The following is a 13,450-nucleotide window of genomic DNA, read 5'->3' on the forward strand; positions in this document are numbered from 1 at the left end:
CAGTGCCATACAGTTGAAAGAGGTGGAAAGCACAAACAGGACCATATCTTTGAGGTATGTTTGGCAGCAGAACAGGACAGGCTGCAGGATTTTCTTACTCGGAGGCAAACAAGAACAAAAATAAAACTAACAGGTGACATGGATGAGGTGCAGTGTTGGAAGGAAAAAAAAACCTTTTTCCTTAGAGGTACAATAGAAAGCCTTACGCACAAGGAGTTACTCTCGCAACTGTTTACTTTGCATTACTGCAGATGAATCTAAAGTATAGTTTCAGAAACAAAAATGCTCAGTCCCTATATTAAAAAGAAACGTTACCAACATTTAGCACACCAGGTCAGAAGGCATATAGCTTCCCCAGAACTTTGTAGTATCAGTGGGCAGATTTTCGCTTCTGTTTCTTAAGAGCGCTTTTAGATTTGTTTGCTCGTCACTACCCTCTACTGGCATCATGGTGTGCTGCAGTTGTTTTGCTCGGAACACTTGACTAAACACCATCACCTACACGTAAGCTATGACTTATCTTGTGGTTTTCAGTCACTCTTGAAAAGCAATGGAAATAAATAAAAATATAAATAAATAAATAAAAATTGAAAGTGATTCTGTGTGGGTTTCATTGTTTTTATTTATATTATTTGTATATACATTATATTATTTGAATATACATTATGTTATTTGATTCAAGCTGTTAATTACAAATACAGTCCTTTTTTTCTGGTTACTAAGGTGCTTTAGAATTGGCTGGCTTTATTTTTCTGTAATTTCTAGGAAATGTTTTGTGGTTTTGACTTTACACTGGGACTTCCTTCATACAAAACATTGTCAGCATCTATTAACTATTTTTTCTCATTATAAACCTAGTGAACATGTCATACAGACGTTAGTAAAAGTTTTTAAAAGATCACCATCAAAGTGATATCTAAATCCACTTTAGACAATGGGAAGTGATAACTCCAGAGGACAGAAGAGAAACTCAAGACATGTTGTTACAGGTATTTCAGTGGTCTTCAGTACAATGGTAGGCTTCTGTTGACAGAAACAGGTTTTAGAAGGGTTTGAATGAAACACCAATGTTTTTTCAACTTCTCTCTAGAAATTCCAGGAACCAGCCATTGACAACCCTTTTTCTGATGCCCTTCAATGGAGCACAGCCTTGAGGAATTTCATGTCAACCTGTGGATGCTCATTTTCAACAACTGGATACTGGAATTACAAAGATACTTACATGGTTTAGAAATAATAAGTAGTTTTATATGCAATGGTGCAAAGAATTGTAACTCTCCATGATGCAAAAAGGATTTATGGCTGAGTTATAAAAGTGACACAAAGACAATGTATACCTTGTGCGATTTATATTATGTATCATTTCTGGTCACATTCCTCTTGGATTCTAGGCACATTATGTTCAGGAACACCACACCTTTGACTTGAGACTATCAATATTTTCATAAATCTTTGATGTTAGGCCAGCCTTGTTGTGTACACATACGCAGGCATGTCGCAAGAAGAGCCAGAGGCCATGAATGCATTGCAAAGAGCAAGTTCTATTTTAGTTACCTCTCTACTGGAGGATCTCTGAAGTAGCATGTAAGCTCCCAGGCAGAGGTGACACAAGCAGGGACGCAAGCACTAGTAAATTCAGCCCTGCTGGAAGATGGCTGGGCCTGCTGAGCTCGCCTGTATTTCAAGGCTTCAGGCAGTTACAGCCTCCCGCTCTTTCTCACAACAAAGCAGGAATTTCAGACACAGTGATAAGGTGCCTAGAGTTTCTTACAGGTCTATGTTATCTAACAGAGAGGTACTACTCATCAAGCACACAAGGTCAGTAAAACGATTAGTGTGATGTATGTGCTTTTTCTACAGACAGGGGCAAGTCACTTGAGCATATTTACATTTAACTAATCCCCTCACCAAATCTTCTGCTATATCCCCATACACTTGTATTTTATTATGGCTTTTGTTTTTCAGGAATTGTCTGCAATGAAAATACACATTTCCTAGAAAACACAGAAAAATAAAACCAGCTAATTCTAAAGCACCTTAGCAACCAGGAAAAGGTACTGTATTTGTAATTAACAGCTTGAATCAAGTAATAGAAACATGATTTTTGCTGGAATGAAAAAGCAGAATGAAAGAGCTGATCTCATTGCATACTTGAAAAAGGCAACTTCATGAAACATTGCTGCAGCAGCTGTAATGTCCATGAAAAAATTTCTGAATCTCGATTAGCTCTCATGTCAAGTTTTACTATTTTAGGGACTGACCTTGGCAAAATCAAATAAGGTTGTTTTAGGATGCATACCTAATAAACAGCATTAGGAGGTAAGTATTATTTATATCATGTTATATATTTCATAGACCTTTGTGGACTGTGCTATAGAAGTACTCACTGGAACTCTTATTATTCAGTTGTGGCTAGGTAAATAGGAAAGTGCCTATAAGTATTAGGACTGACAACTAAATGAAGTTTTTATTTTAGAAAAAAAAATCCTCAGCATTATTATCTGGAAAGAAATGTATGTAGAGAAAAGAATAGAATAGAATAGAATAGAATAGAATAGAATAGAATAGAATAGATCCTTCAATTAAAAGAACACTATAAGAAGATGATGGAAGTGGAATATCCAGAATATCAGATATTTTCAGGGGACAAGTAACCTTTCTGTAGTGATGTTGCCCTAAAATAAGCTTGAGGAGATACCTGAATAACCATGACCTTTTTGGTTTAAAAATATAATCCTACTCACTGTATAGTTAGTGAACCTTTGTGTATTAAAACAATATAATAATCTACTTTGTCATCTTTGAGAGTATATATATATATATATTACGGTATCCTTATCTCTTAACATGTACAATGAATGAGGACTAACTAGCTCAAACAATTTATTAGTAGATATTTTCAGCAAGGGTAGAGGATCAATGAAGGTGATTAAAATCCTCCTAAAACCTCCTCCTGAACCTCTACCATTAAAATTCTGATTTTCAATTTAATTCTCTGTTTACACAAACACAATAGAGTAAAACATACTTAAATCAAGCAAGGTTTCCTTACGTCAGTACAGAAAGGAGCATTAGTACAAAATTTGCTAACTTGCTATAGCATCTATTTCCAGGTTCTCATTTTATTGGTATTATTCCAATACTTGCACACTGGGGGCTTTAACTGATTATCTTACAGTGCTCCATAAAGCTGAACTGCTGTTTTTAAGTAAGGGAGAAAATGAGAGTTGGGTAGGAAGTTCTGTGATGCAATTGGATAAGTACCTGATTTGTTTTTTCTTTTGTGCTGTAGCTGTAAGTTACTTCCCCCTCTCAGTTTAATAGTTGGAACCTGTTCTGTTGACTGTTCAGACAATTAAAGCATTTGCCTGAATGACAAAAATCTTCTGAGTGCTTTTCTCAACTGCATTTTGAAGAGTGATTTGCCACTGCCTTTCTGAATAGAGCAACACACTCTGCCTGAGAAACGCATTGACATTTCTCCTTGTGATTCTCCTGGAGTGTCCCTGTGTGTTCATAACCAAAGAGACCAGGTGCAACTGGCTAAAGCCTGCCTTGCTGTCTGAGCTGGTGCTGTGCATCCACACTGACAACAGATGCAGCACACATAAGATGCATTAGATATAAGCTGCCTGCACCTCACTGCAGCATACCTGTAGAATTATGAAGGCAGCACAATCTCATGGAGCTGATAAAATCCATCTGCCTTTTGGGCCCTCCCATGAAAGGATAAAACTAAAACCCACACATGGTGCTGGAGCCCAGCATACGGTGTGCTCGTTTACTGTAAACAGATATGTTTTGATGTGTCCCAGAACCCAAACAGACCCAAATTTTCTTCTACAATTCACTGGTGCACACCAGGCCAGCTTTCTGAGGCAGGTTTTACCACTACAGGATGTCAAAAGCCTGTGCAAATTACAGGCTAGAAAAACAACTTTGATCATCTTTGTTACATTTTATCTTTAAAAGAGAGGATTATAGCTTATACTGAGATTTCAGGCTGCAGAGTTCTTTACAATTAAGGTGTTACAGTAACTTGTTTACTACCTATTTTAGGCAATGGAGACAACTGTGTTTTTACTTTCTTCAGTCTTGACTCTCCTATTTGAGAGCGTCAGTATGTGGGTTTTTGCCATAACCAAAGCCTGTGCATAAAATCCTCAGCAAATAAATTAAAGATGCCACAAGACTGAGTAAATGGTAAGGGAAGACCTTGTTTATACCTAAGCTAATGGAAACACTAAATTGCTTTAAATATTTACATACGGAACTGCTACATAGTAACCATTTACTAGTAAACACTGGTGTGAGCAACAGACCAAACCTTACTGTAGTGAGATGGTAAAAACTATTTACATACAATTATTTCAGTTGCATGCAGATGCCCAGGGTCCTCGCTTGAGAGCTCAGGTACGTGCCTGCCAGGCCTTCAGCAGCTTACGCGATTTCTTTGTATAAATGGAGTGTTTGTGCCAGTGTTGCAAAAAAAGCAAATGCCACTGGAAAGGGCAGGCAGCAATTAGCAGCTGCAGTCAGGCAGGTGCCCTTTGAGGGTGATGGTGATGCAAGTGCCGGTGAGCACCAGCAGCTGAGGACAGTGCAGTGGCAGCCCAGGCAGCTGGGTACAGATGTGTGCTGACAGCATGGATGCCATGGGCAGTGAGGATGGCACCTCGGTCCTGTCATCCCAAGAGCAGGGTCTCTGCCAACGATGTGACAGACGCTGGTCTGAGGGATTGTGCCTGCTGCCGTACTTGAAATCCCTTTACTTCACAGCCCTGGCAGTGTGTCAGCAGTGCACTGAGAGAAACGCCTATTAGATTAGTATTTGAGTCGCCCTTGCCCTTACCGAGATACACCTGCAATTTCACGTCCAAGCTACGTGTACCAGCTTCCTTAGAGGACTGAGCAGCTCGAGGACGATCCCCTATAGGATATCCTCCGATGCCCCCGCTTTCCGCCCCTCGCCCAGCCCTCCACTTCCCGCAGCCCACGCTTCGCGGGTGCTGCAGCCGGGCGCCCCCCGGCATGTCAGCAGCGACAGCGGCACGGTGCGACTGCGGGACCGGCCCCTTCCCCGCCACCGCGCACCGGCACGGCCGCCCGGGGCCAGGCTGGCTCCCTCCGCCGTGCACCAAGCGGCGGCTGCTGTGGCGGGGGCGGTGCCCCCAGCCCCCATTGCCGGTGCGCTTGCGTTCCGCTCCCTCCCACCCGCCCTACTGCTGAGTGGGTGGTGTCGGCGTCGCAGTTTCTCAATGGAGAGCTGTTCTCCTACTGCAGCTTCCCTGCGCAGCCGGGAGAGCCGGGAAAGCAGAATGAAACCCCGCCAGGGGGCCAAGGGGCAGGCACAGAACGCTGCCACGGCGGCCCGGGGCCGGGGGCAGCGAGGAAGCTGCTGCCCAGCTTGCAACAGCACAGGCACCGAGGCCGGGAAGCGAAATCCTTTGTCTGTCGCTTCCTGAGCACCCTCAGGGCTGCGGGAGCCACAGCACCTAAACGGAGCTCCTCATCACCCCCGAGTGCTGCGGGAGACATAGGCGCATATGTAGCCCTCACTCCCCGGCTGACATCCGCGCACCCGCCTGCACCATCCACACGCGTCCCAAAATTCCTCCCTCTCCTTCCAGGCTTTACTGCTCGGAGCCCTGCGCGGGGAGGGGCTGCTGCAGGGACAGGTTCCCCGGCAGGTCGGAATCTCGTTTGCTTGAACATTTGCCTGTGTATTTTCCCAGCTGCCCAAACTCCCATTCATGAATTTCTGGAGCCGCCTTCATTCAGTCTTTGGTGAGCGCATGAAAGACATTTTTCACGTGTTAAGATCCATGACTCCGGTTTTTCAATCGCTTACGCGTAGGCATCGATTTAGCAATGAAACGTGCTCCACGTGCGCATAAAAATAACCCAGGTCCATCTGCCTCGGTGGATGTGGCCAGTTTCCAACCTGGCAGCCGCTGCTGTAGGAGCGGGCACCCAGGCGCGCCCTGGGGCAGCCCGCGGGTGCCCGGCCTCGATGGAAAGCAGCTTTCGGGCAGAAAGCCCTGGGCGGCTTTGCGGGGAGAGGTCAGGAGCCCGTGCTCTGCCCCTCTTACACAGCCCCGGCCGAGAGACACCGCACAAACCGTGCGCGGCGGCCAGGTCCCCGCACGGGAGAGGCTGCAGGCGTCTCAACTCGGCATTCAATCAACGGCATTCACTTGGTCTTTCTGACTTTTTTCCGCCTGTCCTCTGAAGTAACGCAAATAATGCTGTAAATTAAACCTCTTTAGCGGGAGCGCTTGCGTTACCTTCCCCAGCAGACCGTAGGCGGGAGCCGCGGCCGGGTTTGCCCCTTCCCTACACCGCATCACAGACAAAAGGACCCTCCCCCAGATATTCCTGAATGAGGGGCCTGCTAGTGCGGACCTCCCTAGCGCAGCTCCCCGCTGCTCGGGGTCCTCCCGCCGGGAGATCCTGCGCGCCTCGCCCCGCGGAGGTTTGCCGAGGCGGCGGTGCCTCCCCCCGCGCCGCGGCTTGCCAGCCCTCCCTCCTCCCCGCCTGCCCCCCCGCTCGGCTCACGCGTCCTCCCCCCGCCCTCCCCTCCCTTCTCAGTGGTCCGCCGGCTGGGTTACGCAGGAGCCGCCGCCAGCACTGACAGCACTTGGCAGAAGGGGTTTGCCCGAGCGCTCCCGGAGCATCTCCAGAGGCGCGGCGGCAGCGCCTGTTTGCCTCACCGGGAGAGCCGGCCCAGAGCCGGGGAGCCGGGCCAGAGCCAGAGAAGGGCTGAGAGCCGGGAAGCAGAAAAACACCTAGAATAATACGAATACTACTACTACTACTAATAAAGAGTGGTGGGCAGGAAAAGGAGGTCGCGGGGGAAGCAGAGGGTGAGCAGAAGGCGCGCCCCCGAGGAGGTGCCCGGGCAAGGGGCACGAGCGGCCCCTCGCCAGGGCAGCCGGCAGGCCCCCGTGCCCCGGGGCGGCCGTCGGGGCAGCGACAGCACGTGGTGGCGGCGGGGCATGGCCCCCGCAGGGGCTCCCGGGGCCTGAGCCGCCCCCGCCGCCAGCACCATGGCGGACGCCACTGACTCCGGCCTCGACGTGGCGGCGGTGGAAAGTTTCCTAGAGAGCCACCCGGAGCTGGTGGAGAAGTGGCTGAAGAGGAAGAACTCGCTTCCTAAAGCGCCTGCCGCCCCCGCCGCCGGCCCGTCGGAGGAGCGCCGGAGCAGCGGCGGCCCCGGCGGCGCCTGGGGCAGCGCGGGCGGCCCCGGCGGCCCCGGCGGCGGGGGGCTGCAGCGGCGAGCTTCCCAGAAAGAGCTGCGGAAGAGCTTCGCCCGTTCCAAGGCCATCCACGTCAACCTCACCTACGACGAGCATGTGCACGCCCGGGCGCAGGAGCCGCTGAGCAGCGTGCGGCGGCGGGCGCTGCTGCGGAAGGCCAGTTCCTTGCCCCCCACCACCGCTCACATCCTCAGCGCCCTCCTGGAATCCCGCGTCAGCCTGCCCCAGTACCCCCCCACCGCCCTGGACTACAAGCGCTACCTCAAGGAGCACAACGAACGCCAGTTCTTCCTGGAGCTGGTCAAGGACATTTCCAACGATCTGGACCTCACCAGCCTCAGCTACAAGATCCTGATCTTCGTCTGCCTCATGGTGGACGCCGACCGGGGCTCCCTCTTTCTCGTGGAGGGGGCCGCCGCCGGCAAAAAGAGCTTGGTCTCCAAGTTCTTCGACGTGCACGCCGGCACCCCGCTGCTGCCCTGCGGGTCCACCGAGAACAGCAACGAGGTGCAGGTGCCCTGGGGCAAGGGCATCATCGGCTACGTGGCGGAACACGGCGAGACGGTCAACATCCCCGACGCCTACCAGGTAGGAGCCGGGCAGGCTCCCGGCGCTTCGCTGCCCCAGGCTCCCTCCCGGACCGCGGCGGCGGAGGCGCCTGCCGAGGAGCCCTAGCGCCGCCCGGCCCTGCCTCCCTGCAGGGCGTCCCTCCTCGCCGCCCTGCCTCCCCCGGCTGTCCCTGCCCGGGCGACGGCGCTGCCACCGTCGGGGCGCCGGGGGTTGCGCGTAGTGGCCGCTGCTGTGCTCGGGGCAACTGTTGGGACGCGAGGGGACTGCTGTGAAGGCGGGAGGGAAAGCCTCTCCTGGGTGGCCAACGGGGCTAAAGTGGCCGTAAAATCGGTACAGCAGTGCGTCTGGGTTTTTCAGGAGCAGTAGGCGGCTTCCTGGGTTTTTAAAACGTATTTTGGAATCGGACGAAGAAAACTTAAAAAAAATTCTCGTGACAGTCCCAATTATAATATTCTTAAATCTCTGTCTCACTTAATGTTCCCTGCCTGCTTGCTGCTGAAATAACCTCGTTGCTTTCAAAAGAGCATATATTTTCACCTTTGCATATGCCCAGTCAGCCCACATGGCATGTGTTTTCAAACCTATTCCTAGGAGTGATATAACCAGTCCTGTTATTTTTCTACAAAGGCTTTCTCCACCTTTTATTTTTATAGAGGCTTCAGTGTGAATTGTGGAAATGTAGTCTTGTCTTCAAGGCAAAAATTCCCTTTGACTTCAGCAGGGATAGGCATGCCTTCACCTGCATGTGTTGATGCAGAAGAGTGCATTCGGTTTACTAGCTTCAAATTTCTGTCTCTCAGTCCTAGGGGCTATTTCTAGTGTTTATTAGTGTGAGAAACTATCAGCAATTTGAGGTTCTTGAGAAAATTAAGAACCACAGAGTGGCAGATTTTCTAAATTAGCATCTTGGAAAGATTTGGAAAGGTGGGAGAGGTATATCTTTAAGAATTTTAGTAATAACCATTGCTCAATATCTAAATATGCTCTACAGTAATAACAAAAACAATAAGCATTAAAAATGATGATGCTTTGTAGTAAACCATACAAGGAAGAAACTTGAAAAATAAGATTTTTGTTGTTTGTTTGAAATACAGAAGAGCCACGGTAAATGTATTTTGGCCTGAATATTTATTTATTTGTCAAACAGTGAAAAATACTAGGCACCTCACAGATCCAGAGTGACAAAGGTTCCCAGCCCACAGAGTTTAAAGGGAAAGAACAAAGTGTGGTAAAAATGCTGTAATATTCAGACTAAAATGTGTTGGATCCCCTTTGAAAAACTCTAAGCTTGATTTCTTCCTTTATTTTTCCTTTTCCCCACTATACACTTTCTTTTACCCCACCTATTTTTAAAAATACTCTAACTTCTAAAACTGTACTGTGCCAAAATAGCTGCTGCTGAGGATCAAGCAGAAGATGTTCTCAATAGTCTTAAGTGGCTGAACAGATTAAGGATATCTGAGTGAAAGAACTCGATCTCTCCTTTCAACTCTGGATAGCTCCAGCAACCTCTTTTTGGAGAACACCACTGGAAAGGCAGAGTATTTTCTAGTCGTAGGGGACTGTACTATTTTTTCTTCAGTGTTTGTTCACTTTGTGTCCATTTCTCTGTGAAAAGGCTCAGCTACTTTGAACAGTTTATTGTCTGTTTCATTTGCAGAGAAAAGTGAAAAACAATCAATCCAGTTACCATTCCTGGTACTATTTACATTATACTTTTGTCTCGCTTCTATTAAAAATCAATTTAAATATTATAAAGAACACAATTAATTGTATATTTAAGCCTTAAGTAAATTAGTTAAGGTAGAAGGGAAAGTTCTAGGCCAAGCTCATCCTGTAATTACATCAATTGTGATGTCCCTGCTTTTAGTGGAGTTAATTCTGATTAGTGCAAAAGAAACTTTAGAGTTTGCAAATTTAATGAAAAAATTGCTTGAAAATATAATGTGGGATCTGCTTTCTGTTATGTTTTGAAGTTAGTATGGTTTATCTTCTCTTACTTGGCACATATATATCCATCATGCATCATTAAAAGGAGACTTTTCTAATTTAATAGTATAAAGAGCCCTATAGAAGCCCAGGTACATGTGCCTAAAGAAGTGACAGCTGTTCTATTTCAGATCATTGTAGTGCTCACAATACAGCACTTTAAAAATTAATAAATATGATGACATTATTTTTGACAGCTTTGCCACTCATGATGGAAATGTTTAATCAACTGTCAGGAAAAAAAAAGCACCAACAGGAAACTTTGTCAGGCTGACAGACGGAGTTTGAGAGAAATGCGGATAGCACAGCACCATTTTGTCCATTGAATAGAACAATTCGGTAGGATAAGGCCTCGTATTAGGTCAGAGGAAGACCTCTTGATTAATTTGAAGGTTTTTTGCTTGTTTTTCAAATTAACAAACTTTTTAAAAAAGGGGTAAGATACTGCTATACCATCACTTAGCTACTTTACAATATTGGGAAATTTATTTTATTGTCATCCAATCATCTTTATTTTTCAGAGCCTGATCAAATACCAGTCGGAATTCTACTGTCAAATACAAATTGGGTTGCCTGCTTGTATTGTCAGCTGCCGCTGACATTAATGGGACTTCAGTGCAATCAACACTGCATTTCAATCCTGTCATGTCATGTAATGTGCTTTACGTAAGCAGTCTCCTCTGCCCATACACAGATTGATTAGTTTAGGAAATATGAGTTTTAGTGTCATTTTCAGAGATAGTATAAGATTTCAATTACATATTTCTTTTTCTAAAGAGAAAAAAAAATACTAAAAAATGAAATCAAATAATAGTCTGAGGCTTTTCTCTGATCCAGTTGATTATTGCTGTTGTTGAATCTGACTTTCGAAACCTGTTCACGTAAACAATCTTTCTTAATTCAATAAGCATACTTAGATACAAGATTTCAAATTAATATTATGTATTATTTTAATAACACACAATATATATATAACATCTCATGGTAATTTGATTTATGAAGTTCAACAGTGACTGAACAAACTTCTTGGAGGTTCACAGCATCAGAGAATTTGACAAATACTTAGTTTTTGGGAAAGTTTAGGTGAATGTTACATGACTGATTGAAAAGTTGCAGAATTTCGTTCATGATGTTAGAAAGTTTTATTTATTACATTACCACATCAGGCAATGAAAGTGAGGTTATAATTATAACAGTTTGCAAAATATATGATCCGACCTGTAAGAGTTAGCACTACAGAAGATTTGAGATGGAGACTTTCTTTGCATTTTGAAACCAGTCTAAAACTTTCTCCTGGAAGTAATCCAGTTGGCATGTAAATCAAACTCCTAGTCAGTTTAAGTTTTAAAATAAGGTCTTGAGTCGTCCCATGTTAATTTTGGGAAGCATTTCTGACTCCTTATTCTTATATGAATAATGCACTATATCTTCAGCACGCATGTTGGAAGATTCTCATCATGCTGGCAAAGAAATTTGGGATCTAAATGTCCTTTGATGCTCCTTTTAACAGATCATAGATGTAGCTTTTGCATTCATGTATAAAGATTATTAAGCGTATTGTAAGAACACAGGCAGAGGCCATTAAACCTTTATATGCAGTTCTTAGGTGTTGTTTAAAAATTTATGTTTTTTCCTATTTAAAGCTATGGATTTTTTCATGTCATTCCTTCTTCTCAAGGCTGTCTATGATGTTTAGCTGAAATAATTGATCACTTCAATTTTGTACCACCTTTTAGAGCAGTATTTAAATAATATAAATCACAAGCTTGCTTATTATTGTACTTTCACATGTGCAAAAGTTGGGGGATAATTTAAGAGCATCCCAACTCCTTTTAACTAGTGAAAAAAAGTCTTACTTGTTAGAATAGTAAGCATACATCAGAAGGCAGTGAAAAATATCTTCTGCCATTTGCCAGTGTCAGCTGAAAAAAAACCAGTTTCTGTACACTTTATGTTAAATTCGCAATTTTAAAAGTATATTTAAAAGACAGAAGAAAAAAATGGCTTACCAGATGGATTGTTTAATAAAATGAGGAGCAAAGAGAGGAGAAATACTAAATGGAGTCATGCTAAGACGTGGTTTTATAAGTTAGAGAGAGTGCCAAAAAAGATGATCAGAAATTATCTTTGAGTACAGCTCAAGTCCTTAAAAAAGAAAATTTAACCATATTACTGGAACTGAAAATCAAGCAAAACAGAAGAAAAATTGAGCTCTCTTTGTTCTGGACTGTCATCTTGCCTCTTTCAAGTTTAGGCCAAGTGTAATGCAAGTTTAGGCCAAGTGTAATGCAACTAGTGCATACCCAAGCCTTCACAGTGAGTTTTAAACATCCTTAAGCACTCAGGTACAGGCATAGATTTTTGTCAGCTCCCCCGAGTGAGCTGTGAGGGTTCATTATCCCCTGCTGTGCCAGGGCAGCTGTACAGGGTCGCTGCTGGTGGGTGCAGAGCTGACAGCCTGGAGCCCCTGTGGGGGACAGGCTCTTGGTAGAGAACGTCACTAACAGGTGGGAGCCACGTTTCATCACACAGCATAGCTGTTTGTTAGCATCAATATTAACAGTGTGTCTCTTTCAATTTTAAAGAGCAGTTAAACTATTAAAACCCCTGGTCCTGGGAAGTTTAGTTCTACAAATGGGAAGCACTTAGGTGCTGTTTCATCCAGCAGTGCTTGAGCAGCTGGCACCAATGGCCATATTTATTTCAGTGCTGTTTCTTAACAAGGACAGAGGTTGCTCTTTAGAGAGCAGAGAACATAAAACCTGGCAAGCAGAATCAACAATAATTTTGAAAAATTTCATGTAATGCAGAAAAAAATGAATAAAAACATTTTTTGCTGTGCATTAAACATGACTAGGAAGTATCATGGGGAATGCAGCAGATAATTACAACAGTAAAGAACTAAACTGCTCTAATGCACTTCCCGCAAAAGGATGCTCCAGCCCATCTTGCAAAATTTGGGAAAACTTGAAACCGCAAGTACAAGTCAGTAAATTGGTGAAGGAATGTTGTAATTATCCCTGAATCTGCTGCCCAGCAGAAGCAAACACATCCTTCTTGTCACAGCAATGCTGGCCCAGGAGAGAGGGCTGTCCCCACAGGAGGCAGCACCCTACTGGCATCTCCACAGCAGAGCCCTTGGGGCAGCAGCTGAGAAGGTCTCCTCACCTCCTGTCACCTCCCTTTCTGCATAAATAAATCTTCTCATGGAACCCTTTCTGATTGACGTGTAAAATGTCTTAAGCCCTCCCTGGGTCACAGCATCACTTTTCACCTTGGAGATGTCCACCAGGGGCAGGAGCTCCTGGTAGATGCCAGGGCTATGCAGAAGGGCACATGTCCAAAGCCACTTGAGGGCTCACATGCAGCTTTGTGCATCTAGGCTCAAGCGGATCACCAGGACAGACAGGGCTGCACAACACTGTATGCTACAAGTATTGTGAAGGAACACACACTCCTCTCCATCCTTATGTGGGGTAGGCAAGGTTACCCCACTGTCCAGGTGGGCAGTGGCCGATCCTCCAGGGCTGTACAACACCTGTTTGCTGCCCCAGATGAGCCTGCAGTGTCTGCCTCATCACTTTGAAATGAAGAGCAGCTGGGCTGGTGGTGGCTGTGCACATGGTGCCCAG

General features: G+C 45.4%; 1 protein-coding gene across 1 annotated transcript in view; it reads left to right on the forward strand.

The window, feature by feature from the left end:
* Positions 1 to 7,049: 7,049 nt before the first annotated feature.
* Positions 7,050 to 13,450, forward strand: part of PDE11A (phosphodiesterase 11A) — a gene marked incomplete at both ends in the record, with an annotated part of 132,678 nt that continues 126,277 nt past the window's right edge. The window contains one exon of the mRNA XM_080346496.1: positions 7,050 to 7,847. Coding sequence (XP_080202622.1) covers positions 7,050 to 7,847 — 798 coding nt within the window. The remainder of the gene's footprint in view (positions 7,848 to 13,450) is intronic.

Source organism: Nesoenas mayeri, assembly GCF_963082525.1.
Source record: "Nesoenas mayeri genome assembly, chromosome: 6".
In the NCBI taxonomy this organism is placed as follows: Eukaryota; Metazoa; Chordata; class Aves; order Columbiformes; family Columbidae; genus Nesoenas; species Nesoenas mayeri.